This window comes from Ustilago hordei, assembly GCF_900519145.1.
Source record: "Ustilago hordei strain Uho2 genome assembly, contig: UHO2_contig_20, whole genome shotgun sequence".
Lineage (NCBI taxonomy): Eukaryota > Fungi > Basidiomycota > Ustilaginomycetes > Ustilaginales > Ustilaginaceae > Ustilago > Ustilago hordei.
The window spans coordinates 208,909-223,068 of NW_024545282.1; the positions used below are offsets into that span (position 1 = coordinate 208,909).

At 50.9% G+C, this 14,160-nt stretch overlaps 4 protein-coding genes across 4 annotated transcripts; 3 read left to right on the forward strand and 1 right to left on the reverse strand.

Moving 5' to 3' along the window:
• Window positions 1-166: 166 nt before the first annotated feature.
• On the forward strand, window positions 167-3,031 carry UHO2_06663 (uncharacterized protein; the record flags this gene model as incomplete). Its single annotated transcript, XM_041558832.1, has 1 exon — window positions 167-3,031. The coding sequence occupies one exon, from the start codon at window positions 167-169 to the stop codon at window positions 3,029-3,031; it is 2,865 nt and encodes a 954-aa protein (XP_041414766.1).
• Window positions 3,032-3,205: 174 nt separating this feature from the next.
• Window positions 3,206-3,884, reverse strand: UHO2_06664 (uncharacterized protein; the record flags this gene model as incomplete). Its single annotated transcript, XM_041558833.1, has 4 exons — window positions 3,206-3,362; window positions 3,459-3,544; window positions 3,627-3,657; window positions 3,742-3,884. 4 exons carry the CDS (start codon window positions 3,882-3,884, stop codon window positions 3,206-3,208), a joined length of 417 nt encoding a protein of 138 aa, XP_041414767.1.
• A 1,829-nt stretch (window positions 3,885-5,713) lies between these two features.
• UHO2_06665 (putative arginine-specific carbamoyl-phosphate synthetase, ammonia chain) lies at window positions 5,714-9,283 on the forward strand (the record flags this gene model as incomplete). The annotated part of the gene is made up of 1 exon (XM_041558834.1): window positions 5,714-9,283. One exon carries the CDS (start codon window positions 5,714-5,716, stop codon window positions 9,281-9,283), a length of 3,570 nt encoding a protein of 1,189 aa, XP_041414768.1.
• Window positions 9,284-13,016: 3,733 nt separating this feature from the next.
• Window positions 13,017-14,063, forward strand: UHO2_06666 (uncharacterized protein; the record flags this gene model as incomplete). Its single annotated transcript, XM_041558835.1, has 1 exon — window positions 13,017-14,063. One exon carries the CDS (start codon window positions 13,017-13,019, stop codon window positions 14,061-14,063), a length of 1,047 nt encoding a protein of 348 aa, XP_041414769.1.
• Window positions 14,064-14,160: the final 97 nt, after the last annotated feature.

Consider the following 14,160-nt stretch of genomic DNA (forward strand, 5'->3'; position numbering starts at 1 on the left):
TTTTAAGCTGCAGGGCAAGAAGAAAATTTGGAGGGATTTTTTGGCTTTTGACGTGGAGAGAAAGAAGATACACGAACAGCTCGAGGCAAGGACACTCAACAGGTCGACTATTCTTGCTCGCCTTCTTATCAAGAAGCATCACACAAGTGCATCAACCAATGTCAAGATGGACGACGACGATGGGCTGATGCTTAACTTTGCGCCTGTCGCAGCCTCGCCCTCTAAACGCCCAAAGCAGACAGCCAAGGCTCGATTCGCTCAGAAGAGGACTGCGCAACAGCAAAGGAGGCAAGCTGTCAATGGAATCTCTGAGAACAGTGTTGTAGCTACAGCTTATGCTTCTCCCCCCGCTCAGGCATCAAGTAGATCAGCAACATCAACCGACTCGACAAGAGCAAAGTCTCGACCAGCAGCTTCGTCCACAGGTCTGGCAGCTCCTCGATTCGACCCTCGATCAATCCCTTCTGTCTCTTCTGTCTCTTCTGCCTCTTCTGCCTCTTCTGCACAAGCCAAGGCATCTACTGCTGCCCGCCCTGGCTCCTCAGCACCAAAGTCAAGCAGCAACAGTGGCAAAGTCAGTGCGCTCTTTCCTTCGCACGGAGTGCTCGAACACTCTGACTCAGCTCCTATTCCCTCTTCACGCCCGGTCTACGATCCGACGAATGCCCCTTCAGCAGGCTCCGATTTCTCCTCATGCGGTCTCGATCCTCTGCTCGTCTACCATCTCGAATCAAAGATGAAAGTAGGATCCAACCCGACGCCCATCCAAAGAGCGGCTCTTCCGCATCTCTTACATCAATCTCTCGACCGCGATATCCTCATCCAAGCACAGACCGGTTCGGGCAAAACGCTCACTTATCTCCTCCCCATCGTGCAAAGCCTCTTGCCACTCTGCCAAGAATCGTTCATCGACAGATCCGTCGGCACGCTGGCTATCATTCTCGCTCCTACGCGTGAACTTGCTCGTCAGATCTACCAAGTCTTGGAAAAGCTCGTTTCGCTCGCACTCAGTCTCAAGGAGCAGAGCCAAGGTGGAGATGGTGCGGTGAGGAGGACTCGATGGCTCGTGCCTGGTTTGCTCTCTGGTGGCTCCACCAAGAATCACGAGAAGCAGAGATTACGAAAAGGATGCCCGATCCTAGTCTCGACTCCAGGACGCTTGTTGGACCATCTGCAGAACACATCCAGCTTTGATGTGGGTAAATGCCGTTGGCTTGTGCTCGATGAAGCCGATCGCTTGCTCGAGATGGGTTTCGAAGAACAGCTTGGTGGTATCGTTCGTGCTCTTGATGGTCGTCGTAACCTCGCCTGCACTGCTGCACGTCAAGCCATGCCAGGCTATGAGCAAGGAACAGCACCTGGTCATCTCGATTGGATCCCAGATCACGAGGTCGTGGACACTCTCGGTATCACCTGGTGGGCGCACCCAAGGCGCGTTGTACTCTGTTCGGCAACGCTCGATGAAAACGTACAGGTTCTGGCTGGTAAGACTTTGGTCAACCCCAGGATCATCCGCGGTATCAAGGACGACACTCCCGAAACCAAGCAGGATGCATCTGCATCACCTCACGCTACCACCGCCGACGAGCCGAGTAGCGGGCCGAACAAGTTCGCCGCACCTGCACAGCTCGCTCAGAGCTTTGTTGCCACTCCACCCAAGCTTCGACTTGTCACGCTTCTCTCTCTCTTGCGTGCATACATCTCTCGCGCACGTCGATTATCTGAACAGGCTCACCTATCCATCCGCCAAACAGGTGCTGGTCGAGTAATCGTCTTCATCAGCTGCACAGACTCGGTCGACTTCCACTACGCCGCACTCGGAGGAGCCAAGATGATGGCCGAAGAAAACGATCCCAACGCTCCCGAAGAAGCTCAAGACGACAAGTTTGCCGCCCACGCCACATGCGAACTCATCCCTGGCATCCCTATCTTCCGCCTTCACGGTTCGATGAGCCAGCAAGAACGTATTGCCTCCCTCAAAGGTTTCTCTGGCACCGCAACCAAGAAACAAGCCCAAAACATTACCCAGCAGGGCGGATTCCAGGGAAGCATCTTGCTGTGTACCAGTGTAGCCAGTCGTGGTTTGGACTTGCCTGATGTTGGATGTGTCGTTCAACTCGACCCACCGACGGAAGGTGGGGTTGAAGAGTACCTCCATCGAGTTGGTCGAACAGCTCGTGTGGGTAGACGAGGGGAGAGTTGGCTCATGGTTCTACCGCAAGAGCTTGGTTGGATCGATAACGTCCTCGAGCCACACATGACCATCCAGGGTCCTACCTCGAACGATGCTCTCATCGAATCCAAGAACAAAGGCTACGCTAGAAAGATCAGCTCAGCATCGATTGAGCTTATCCTTCAGCAAGGTTTTGGCGGAACATCAGGTACATTGGAGTACCAGTCTCGAGCAACTGGAGTTCAACTTGCTTTCGAACGATGGGTTATCTCTGGCGAACGACCGAGTTTGCTTGCGCGGAAAGCATTCCTCTCGCATGTCAGAGCTTATGCTACTCACTCTGCGGAGGAGAAACAGTACTTCAACGTTCGTGCTCTTCACCTTGGACATCTAGCAAAAGCTTTCGCTTTGCGTGAAGCACCTCGTTCTCTCGGTGCTATATCTTCTGCCATCGCTGCTACATCCACTGCCATCGTTGCAAAGCAAGCCAAAACAAACATCAAACGAAAAGCACACTCGGAATCATCAGACTCGCACTCCGACTCAGAAGAGCAAGATGGAGGATCAGACTACGAAAGCTCGCGCAAAAAGCAAAAGGGAGACGCTTTCGAACTTGGTAAAGACGCACTGGCAAAGCTTACTGAAAGCATCATTGCGAATGTAGATGGTTCGAATAGAAGTAAGAAGCTGGCCAAAGAAGCTGCAAGGGCTGCGGCGGCGGCCGGGGTGGCGGGTGAAAAGGCAAAACAGACCGATGCAGAGTCGAGAATGTATGCAAAGGTCAGAGCGTTGGGTAAGATGAGTAAGAAACATGGTGTGTTGGGTGCTCATGGTGCGGATGAGTTCCAGATTGCCTAGGGTGAGTTCAAGCAGGGGTCGTTATTGTTTGCAATCAACTTGATTTGATATTTGACAAATAGAGCCAAGTAGTGCGGAAGATATAAAGCTGAGATCACAGCATGACTGCATGATTGGTATGATGGCTAGTACAGTACAGTATCGCCACAGGGTGAGCCGCTGAGCAAGGTGCTTCTACTTTGACTTGGCTGGATCGACCTTGATCCTGTCGGCGATGTCGATCTTTTTGCCGTCGTAATTGATGGTTGCAGCGCCAAGAATAGCTGCCTCATGCTTGCGTCGGATAGTGTACCAGTGCTTGATGCATCCTCTGGACTTTCTAGCAGCCAAGCTATCGGTACGAGAAAAAAGAAAGCATCCGGGGAAAAGGCAAGATTGAGGATGAGTTTATGTCCTGCGACAGTCGGCAATCTAGTATGAAACTTACCGAGGAAAGCCCTTGATGACCTGGGCCATGTTGGCCATGATGATGATCTGGAGGCAGTCCATGAGGTCTTCCTCCTCCTCCTTGGTCTGTTTGGCCGGATAGAAAGGATGAGTGCGATCAGTTTTCGGGAGCGACATCGGTCAGCTTTAGTGTTGCTTGGCTACGTACCCATGACTTGCTGTGAGTGTGCATTCGGGTGCTGATCATGAGTAGAGGGAGAACGAAGCAATGTTAGTGCATTAGAAACAAGGAAAGAAAAAGGCGAAATGGTTGTGTGACTTACGCAGCTGCCTTGCCTTTGCCGTCAGGAGAGGAGCTATCCTCTTTCTTGGCTCCCATCTTTCGCTTCTTGGGAGATTTGAGTTGCTGCTCGGAGAGCTCGTCAAAGGTGTCGGACCCGTCTTTGGTAGGATCGTGCTTGACCATGATTCGGCAACGAGGCCGTTCGTGGGAGGGGTGGAGCGGGCAAAGTACTGTGTTGAGTGGTCGCGAAGGCCAGTTGATCTTGGCTGCGATAGTGATGTGTAGAGGTTTAACGAGGAGAGGATGACAACGAAAGGAAACGAGGGGTTAGACACTATAGCCACAAGCTCTGACAAAGCTTCGAGGTGCGGGAAGCAGCTCAGTGCGGACCAACTACTGTATTTCAGAGCGTTTGCTGACCAAGCTTGCGCACGCTGACGGGGCATGTAAGGCGGAGCATGTAAGGTTGAGTTCAAAGCTTCTAGCTGAAGAGCTCAATGCTAGCTTTGATTCAATGCTCGGCATGTTTCGCGGTTCCCCCGCTGCTAGACGGACGAGTTTGATGAAGCTTTGTGATTGATGGCGACAAGACTGGTAGCACAGTGTGACAGATCAGGATTCTGCTTCGGATCGGGGGATGATCGCTTTGATTTGGTTGAGAGTCGAATCTGAACGCGTCTTCCGATCGGGCTCTTTTTTTTTTTTTTTTTTTTTTTTTTTTTTTTTTTTTTTTTTTAACTCGATTCTACGAACCTTTCCGCCTGCCTCTCTTTGGTGAGCTCCGTCTTCAAGCTTTGTGTGGTCGAGACGAAGCCGTTGCAATCATAGCGAATGGAAAGACTGTGTTAGATAGGATGACTCGAGCTTCTATGCGGGGGTAGGTCAAGTCTGTGCAGCCATGCCTTGCAAAAGCGGATCATATATATGCCTGCGGTCTCTGTCGGTCTGAAAGTGCGGCATCTGGATGAACGTCGACACTGTATTCTGCAAACAATTCCGAATACAGTGTTATAACTCGAGCTTTGGACGATCATGCTTCTCATCGTTTGACTTTCTTCTCGTCTCTTCCAAGCCACTCGACTGGGACGAGGCGTGGAGAGTGCGCAGAGGCACAGAGGCACAGACCCAATCAGAGTGTAAAGTTAGCAGGTGCGCAAGGAAGGGGAGAAGGCGACACATCCAATCAGCAGGCCAACATTTTCTTGAGCTCTTCCGCCATGAGAACTTTGGCATGGATCACGTGATCGAAAAGGAAAGGGAGCAACTCTTGTTCCTTTTGACAGCGACTGCTATGCTTTGTGAGAGTGTAGACAGCATTGGCAGATCTGACAGAAGGTCGCAAGCAAGACGGTAGCTGCGATTCTGTGGTTGCTGTGATCCTCAGTCAGACGAGCAGAGACTTTTCTTTTTCCTTTTTTCTTTTTTTTCTTTTTCTTTTCTTTTCTTTTTCTTTTCTTTTTTTTTTTTTCTTTTCTTTTTTCTTTTTTCTTTTTTCTTTTTTCTTTTTTCTTTTTTCTTTTTTCTTTTTTCTTTTTTCTTTTTTCTTTTTTCTTTTTTCTTTTTTCTTTTTTCTTTTTTCTTTTTTCTTTTTTCTTTTTTCTTTTTTCTTTTTTTTCTTTTCCTTTTTCTGAAAGTTGACTCGACTCGCCTGTCCCGCTCAGATAGCCAGAGGGTTCTTGTTCCTCTTTTCCATCGCTCGTCGTCTCGTTTGAAAAGTGCCTCCGGATATCAGTCCGGCTTCCTTTCCTTCCCTCTTGGCATCGTCCATTCACTTCTTTCCTTCCCTCCTCCTCAAGCTTGGCAACTACCCCGGAGATCTGCATCGCATCGATCCAACAGGACCCTGCCGCCCCGCCCCCTGTCAATCACACATATCCGCGATTCTCCTAATCCCATCAAGATAGCAACCAAGCAAGCAAGTTGCTGCTGGTGTACAGACAATCGCGAACAAGCTTGTGGGCCTAGTCCTCCTCCTCCTCTTCAAGGCAGGTCGTGCTTCTGATTCAACAACCATGTATCGAAGCATTCGCGCCTTCTCTCGAGGAGCCAACTCGGCCGCCTCCCTTCAGGTCGCTTCCACCTCGCAGTTGCCAACCGCAGCTCGCAACGTTCACAGTCATGCCGCGACCTATTCGTTGAAAACCAAGAGCCTCGCTACTTCAGGTAGCAAGGTCTTCCGGTCGCGATTCTCCACATCAGCGCTTCTCAAGTCGCCAACCCCTTCCCCAGTAGCCGACGCCGAGGTCAAGGAGATGAAGCCAGCCGCTACCGGTCTTCAAAAATGGAGCAAGTACCTCCCCAAGGTCGAGCGCTCCGACGTCAAAAAGGTCCTCCTTGTCGGCTCTGGTGGTCTTTCCATTGGTCAGGCCGGTGAGTTCGACTACTCCGGCTCTCAAGCTATCAAAGCGCTCAAGGAGTCCGGTATCGAGACCATCCTCATCAACCCAAATATCGCAACCATTCAGACTTCGCATGCTCTCGCAGATCAGATCTACTTCCTTCCTATCTCCCCCGAGTACGTAGCCTACGTTCTCGAAAAGGAGCGTCCCGATGGTGTCCTCCTCACTTTCGGCGGTCAGAGTGCCTTGAACGTCGGTGTCAAGCTCGACGAGATGGGTGTCTTTGACCGTCTCGGTGTTCAGGTCCTTGGTTCCCAGGTCGACGTTCTTCGCATGTGCGAGGACCGTGATCTCTTCGTCCAGGCTTTGGACGAGATCAACATTCCTGTCGCCAAGTCCGAAGCCGTCTCCACTGTGCCTCAAGCCCTCAAAGCTGCTGCGCAGATCGGCTATCCAGTCATCGTCCGTGCTGCTTATGCACTCGGTGGTCTCGGTTCCGGTTTCGCTGAGAACGAGGAGGAGCTTCGTGACTTGTCTGCTCGTTCCCTCTCCCTCTCCCCTCAGATCCTTGTCGAGAAGTCGCTCAAGGGCTGGAAGGAGTCGGAGTACGAGGTGCTCCGTGACCAGGAGGACAACGCGATCATCTGCTGTAACATGGAGAACTTCGACCCCTTGGGCATCCACACCGGTGACTCGATCGTCGTCGCTCCTTCGCAGACCATGTCGGATGACAACTACCACATGCTCCGATCCGCTGCTCTCAAGGTCATTCGCCACCTCGGCATTGTGGGAGAGTGCAACATCCAGTATGCGCTCAGTCCCGACAGCCGTGAGTACCGAGTGATTGAGGTCAACCCTCGTCTCTCGCGTTCTTCGGCTCTTGCCTCCAAGGCTACCGGCTACCCTCTTGCCTACACTGCCGCCAAGCTCGCTCTCGGCTACACTTTGCCTGAGTTGCCCAACGCAGTCACCAAGAGTACCACCGCTTGCTTTGAGCCTGCTCTCGACTACATTGTCACCAAGATCCCCAAGTGGGACTTGAGCAAGTTCCAGCACGTCAACCGTGAAGTCGGCTCTTCCATGAAGTCGGTCGGTGAAGTCATGTCGGTTGGTCGAACTTTCGAGGAGTCTCTCCAGAAGGCCATTCGTCAAGTTAACCCGGCCTACGACGGCTTTGAGGCGTACATTGCGCCAAAGGACCTCGACCACGCTCTCTCGGTCCCAACCGACACGCGTCTTTTCGCTATCGCTTACGCCATGTTGGTCAAGAAGTACGAGGTGGAGAGACTGCACGATCTCACCAAGATCGACCGATTCTTCCTCTACAAGCTTCAAAACATTGTCGACATCAACCGACAGCTCGAGAAGCTCGGCTCGCTGTCTGCTGTTGACAGGCAACTCATGAAGCTCGCCAAGCAGCGTGGATTCTCGGACAAGCAGATCGCCAAGCTTACCAACTCCAAGGAGCATGACGTCCGTGCTCACCGCAAAGCTTTCGGTCTGACTCCCTTTGTCAAGCGTATCGACACTGTCGCTGCCGAGTACCCTGCTGAGACCAACTATCTCTACACTACCTACAACGCCTCTACCCACGATGTCGAGTTTGACAACGACGGTACGATGGTGTTGGGATCCGGAGTTTACCGTATCGGTAGCTCGGTCGAGTTCGACTGGTGTGCCGTCACCTGTGCCCGAAAAGTGCGTGGAATGGGTCATAAGACCATCATGATCAACTACAATCCCGAAACAGTCTCGACCGACTTTGACGAGGCTGACCGTCTCTACTTTGAGGAGCTCGGCTTTGAACGTGTGATGGACATTTACGAACTCGAGGGTGCCAAGGGTGTCGTTGTCAGTGTCGGTGGACAGCTTCCTCAGAACATTGCTCTTCGACTCAAGGAGACTGGTGTCAAGGTTTTGGGTACCGATCCTTTGATGATCGACTCTGCTGAGGACAGGCACAAGTTTTCTTCGATTCTTGACAATGTTGGTGTTGACCAGCCCGAATGGACCGAGGCTACTTCGGTGGAGAAGGCCAAGGAGTTTGCCAAGCGCGTTTCCTACCCCGTTCTCGTGCGTCCTTCGTACGTGCTTTCAGGTGCAGCAATGAACGTCATCTGGGACGAATCGACTTTGGAGCACCACTTGACTGCCGCTGCCCAAGTCAACACCGACTACCCCGTCGTCATCTCGAAATTCATCGACAACGCACAGGAGATTGACGTCGACGCTGTCGCTTACAACGGTGAACTTGTCGTCCACGCTGTCTCGGAACACGTCGAGAACGCAGGTGTCCACTCGGGTGATGCAACGCTCGTCCTGCCTCCCTTCTCGCTCGACCCTAACGATCTTGGCCGTCTGAAAGTGATCGCTCAGAAGGTGGCAAAGGCGTTCAAGATTTCGGGTCCTTTCAACATGCAAGTCATCCGCAAACCCGCCGGCGAAGGAGAGGCAGAAGCAGCACTCAAGGTCATCGAGTGCAACTTGCGTGCTTCTCGTTCGTTCCCCTTTGTCTCCAAAGTCCTTGGTGTTAACTTTATCGACATTGCCACGAATGCGATTGTGGGCAAGGATGTTCCCGAACCCGTCGATCTCATGGCTCAAGAACGTGACTATGTTGCGATCAAAGTTCCTCAATTCTCTTGGACTCGTTTGGCAGGTGCGGATCCTTACCTGGGTGTTGAAATGGCCTCTACCGGTGAAGTTGCCTCTTTCGGAAAAGACGTTTACGAAGCAGCTTGGGCCTCTATCGCTTCTCAAACCGCATTCCGTGTTCCGCAAGCCAACACTGGTGTTCTGATGGGCGGCGATGTGGACAAGCCGCAATTTGGGCGGATCGCAAAGAAGCTTTTCGATCTAGGCTTCAAACTGTACTGCTCAGATGCTAAGGTCGAGGAATACCTCAACAAGCTCGACGGTGTTAAAGCCAAACGTATCCGTTTCCCCGTCAAAGACAAACGTAAGCTGCGTGAGGTATTCGACGAACACGAGATCAACATTGTGATCAACCTGGCCAAGTTCCGTGGACGTGATCTTTTGGATCAGGACTATGTTGCTAGGAGGAACGCAGTAGACTTTGGTATTCCCTTGTTGAACGAGGCTAGGTCGGCAGAGTTGTTTGTGGATGCACTGAAGGCTAGGATGCCTCATGGTTGCTTGAGGGGTTACGAGGAGGGTAAGATTCCAAGTGAGGTTCAACCTTGGAAGCACTTTGTTAAGGAGGAGCGAGAGGCGAATAAGTGAAATGCCTGGAGGCGTGGTAGTTCTTTTCATATCCCAATCAAGTTCTGTTCTTTTTAGACCTTTTTTTTTTTTTTTTTTTTTTTTTTTTTTTTCTTTTTTTTTCTTTTTTTTTCTTTCTTCTTTTTTCCCCCTTACCTTTCTTTTAGCTTGTACTTTCGGTAGGAAACAAGCCAAATAGGATTCCGCTAGTTTTCTCCATCCATTTTTGATACAAGTGTCAAGTGTGATGAGGGTGAGCAAAGTCGACGAATAAGTTCGAGTGAGATCGACGTGGATCGGGCAGTCGTTAGGTATCGGCGATCTCACTCTTGGTTCATATCGGAAACGCGCCAAAAACGGCGACTATCACGGACACCGTTCTTGACGAAGCCGAGGAGCCGACAAGGGGGGATTATGTCAGAATCAACGACGCCTGGAACGGTCTCTCTTTTTTTTTTTTTTTTTTTTTTTTTTTTTTTTTTTTTTTTTCTTTTTTTTTTTTCTCTTTTTGCACGGTCTCCACCAGGAATGCCTTCTCTGGACAAAGTTGAGAGCCAATGAGCCAGCGTCATCCACCTGTCCATCTACAGTATGCTGTGGAAAATGGAACGATGAACAAATGCAGCTCCAGTGCATATTCCGTCAGACGATCTGTTTTGCTGACTCTCATTGTTTGTATCACTTTGCACCTGCAGGAACGTTTCTAGCGAGGTTCGACAGGGAAAGCTCGCTCCGTCTGGCACATGAGCGCAACGAGGCAGTATCAAAGAGAGGAATAGGAACAACGCTTCGAATCGATTTGGAGCAGAAGCGGAAAAGGGAAAGGGGCAGGCTTTTGCCACATTCCAAACCAAGGTGTTGTGCGTTTTGCGGAGCTGGCGTTGGTGGACAAGAATCTGACGGAAACCGGAGCGGAAGGAGAGATGGGGAAGAGACCGACAAAGCCGATATCCCCCGGTGTTGTTGCTCACTCCAGCATGCCTTGGGCAGAAAGTTGAGCAAGTCTAACATAGTCGCAGGCAACACTGCTGTGACAGATCGGGAATCGGCTAACCGAAATGAAACAGTCCCTTAGCTGGTGTTACCCGATTCACACAAGACTCAAGTATAAGCAATTCACGCGCATATGCTCGGGACAGCCACTCAACTCGTCCTTCCTTCAGCATGATCTCATTGCTATGGAGTATGGTAGCCAAGTCATGATCAAGTCTAGGATGAGAAAGAATTGAGCTAACGAGAGCTTGGTTGAGGGAAGCGTTGCCTGAAAATAGATACAGTAGCGTGGCCTTTTGGTTAGTGTCGCTTTCCAAGTCCACAGCGCACAAAGAAACAAAGGAGCGCGTGTTCACATCTCGGTTGTTTGATCGGCTAGCTCGTCGCTCACACACACACACACACACACACACACACACACACACAAAGTACGTACAGCATGCAAACTCATAGTCTATGAACGGTATTGTTAACTCAGATGCCCTGCATCAAGTTGTTGCGAGATGATTAACAGAGTTCGGAAGCTTTAGTTTGCGGGCGAGAATGGAAAGCCATGGATCAATGCTAACGTCGATGTGCTTTTTTTTCCTCCCTGGACCGGTTTTGACAGCTTTGCTCTGCTTCTAAGCCTCGATAGTTTTCCACATGAATGCTGTCTCGGCCTTTTGGCAATTGTGTGATGTGCGGCAAGAGAGCCCAATCTGGCCAAACCTGTCATCTGTCATCCGACATCCGACATCCGACATCCGACATCCGACATCCGACAATTCATAAAAGTGGTCTTGTCGGCTTTCCTTGAAAAGCATTTCTTTCGTATATATATATATTGTCTGGCTTTCGGATTGATTGAGAGAGCCCGAAAGGATGCACTCTGAGTAACAAGCACACACAAAGGCGTAAGTCGGGGTGACCTCCCTCGGCGGCTTTCTGTCTCACCTTTCTTGCCGGCTCTGCAACTTGGCAATCTCGCTCTGCTTGATGCCAAGGCAGAGGTGACCGGCTGCTTGCGACAAAAGAATTGGCCTTCTTTCTTTCTTTTCTTTTCTTTTTTTTTTTTTTTCTTTTTTTTTTTTCTTTTTTTTTTTTCTTTCTTTTCTCTTCTTTTTTTTTTGTGCTTTGTGGTCGGTCTGTGATTGTACGCCTTGGGGCTCTGATTGACTGGATCACTACGCTCAAACTGATCCGAATGAGTCATGAATAGGATGTACCGATCACTGCTCTGCTGCCCTTGATCGAGAGCAAAACAAAGTTATGCCAGAATAATTACATTTACATTTAAATAATTCTTTTGGCATGGCAGTTGGTGTGCCGATCGGAATTGCCTGGGAGGAGGAGCAGAAGGAGCAGAATTGCACAGGCAAGTGCTCTCTCGCCTTGGCAGCCCAGCATCTTTTTCTGCCTCTTTTTCTCTCTCTTTTTCTGCCTCTTTTTCTCTCTCTTTTTCTGCCTCTTTTTCTCTCTCTTTTTCTGCCTCTTTTTCTCTCTCTTTTTCTGCCTCTTTTTCTCTCTCTTTTTCTGCCTCTTTATCTGCTTCTCAGCTTAGCCTCTGGATACGCGCTTTGGTGCCGTTTTGCGTCAGCGCTCTCTCTCTGCTGCTGCTGCTGGAGGAGGTTGATGCACTGTTACAGTGTCGCAACTTGCTTTCCCTGCTTCTGATGCTGCGTCGCTTTGTCCGCCGTCGTGGGCCAAGTTAGGCTAGGAATTAGTAATTTGCCTTTGCCTTTGCTTTTGGCCTGCTTTTGGCCTGCTTTTGGCCTGCTTTACTTTGACTCGAATCGACTCGTGGGTGGCCGTATTGGATTGATCTCGAGATTGCGTCTACGTGTTTCTCTCTTTCTCTCTCCCTCCTGCTGCTCTCCCACGAGCTCAGCTTTCTTTCATCTAAAACGGACGGTAACTTGCTGTGCACGTCCCTTGTCCAGGCTACAATACTTTGATTTACATTCGGCCATTCTTTCGTCGTCACCTCCTCCTCCTCCTCTTGCCACTCCACCCCATCTCTCTCTCTTTTCCACACTCGACCAAACACGCTCCTGCAATTGATAATCGCCCCTGCAATTGATAATCACCTCTGCACCGTTGTCATCGTCTGATCAACCCGCCTCGTCTTTCGATCATCCCCCTTTTGCATTCAAGCGCCTCTTGGACGCCACTACTAAGTTCTCCGGTCTATTCGCCTTTGGTTCAAGCGGTTCTCTACCGCTTGCTACCGCTTGCTACCGCTTGCTACCGCTTGCTACCGCTTGCTACCGCTTGCTACCGCTTGCTACCGCTTGCTACCGCTTGCTACCGCTTGCTACCGCTTGCTACCGCTTGCTACCGCTTGCTACCGCTTGCTACCGCTTGCTACTGTATCTCCGATCTCGCCGCACTCTCTCGACTGACCTCATTTGGCTGAGACCGTGGCGCTTGGCAGCCTCGACGCTTTTCAGCTTGGCTTTGACTCATTGGTCTGGACCGCATTTCATTCCCTCGAGAAAGCGCAGCGACACCTCTCCCCTTGTTATCCCCGCAGCCACACTTTTCCTCTTGTTATCCCCGCAGTCCCACGTCACACTATCACACTATCACACTATCATCATCCTACTTGCCACTGCCAAACCAAGGCGGTTCGACCGCTTCAATAACCGATCACGCAACAATTACTTGGCCTAACAGCACCCGCTCCGCAACTCTTGCATACCTTTCCCCAACCTCGCTCTACCATTCCATCCTCCACCTCAACCTTACTCCTTCGGCTACAGTCGACTCTCGTATAATGATGGCGGCCAACCATTACCCTAGTTCGCGTCAGCACCCACACCTTCCTGCCCACCTCAACCCTCTCCCACCACTCGAGCCCTCTGCCGAGCGTCATCACGGTTACAACCACTACAACCCTGCTCGTCGAGGCTCCACCGATCCCATCCTTCACGCTTCCCTTGCAGCATCCGCCAGTGCCAACGCTGCCTTCTCACACGCTCACCATGGTGCCAGCTCTGCCTCTTCTTTAGCCAGTCCAAGTCTCTTTGATGCGCCACGACGTCGCAGTATTCAGATCGAGCCAACTGTGCCCTCTAGTCATGCCAGCCCATTCGCAAGCCCAGGTCACTCTGGCCTCCACTCGTCTCGTTTCATGAGCCAGAACAACAGCCCAACTCCTCTCGTCCAATCCCACAGTGCCGACGACCATCACCCATCAAGTTCAAGTTCCAGCTGCAACCTTGCTCCTCATCCCACCCACGACGCTCCCGATGCACCACGTCATGGTCAAATCCAACCTAACTACCAGTTCGGCTACCCACCAACCCCCAACCCCGAATATCGCCTAGACGAAAAACAAGCCCATCCCCGCATACCCCATCTCTCTGCCCCTGACGGTCAAGGTGGAGGAGCTTTGGTAGAAGCAGGTGCAATCATGTCGGAATCTCGACGCGGCTCTACCTCTAGTCTCAAGCATTTGATGGCTGATAAAGATTCAAAACCGTACAGTCGTTCGCCTGAACTTCGAGTCAGTCATAAGTTGGCCGAAAGAAAGAGGAGAAAGGAGATGAAAGAGTTGTTCGATGATTTAAGGGATCAGTTGCCCGTCGATAAGGGTCCCAAGACAAGCAAGTGGGAAATCCTGAGGAAGGCAGTCGAACACATTGCCCACTTGGCACAGGAGAAGGATGATCTAGCGGCGGAAGTCGATAGATTGAGAGCCCAATTGGCACATAGAGCAGGTGGTGAGCCGGCCAAGGGAGGTCATCTCAATGGCCATGCCAGGGATTCCAGGGATTCCAGGGATTCGAGGGATTCGAGGGATTATGAAGGTCATATGTCCTGATAAAACCCGGTTTGGCGCTTCAAGGCCATTGACCTTATCGCTTCCATAGATCCATCCTTTCACATTTCCATCAGATCACTCAAGTTAGAAGTTGATG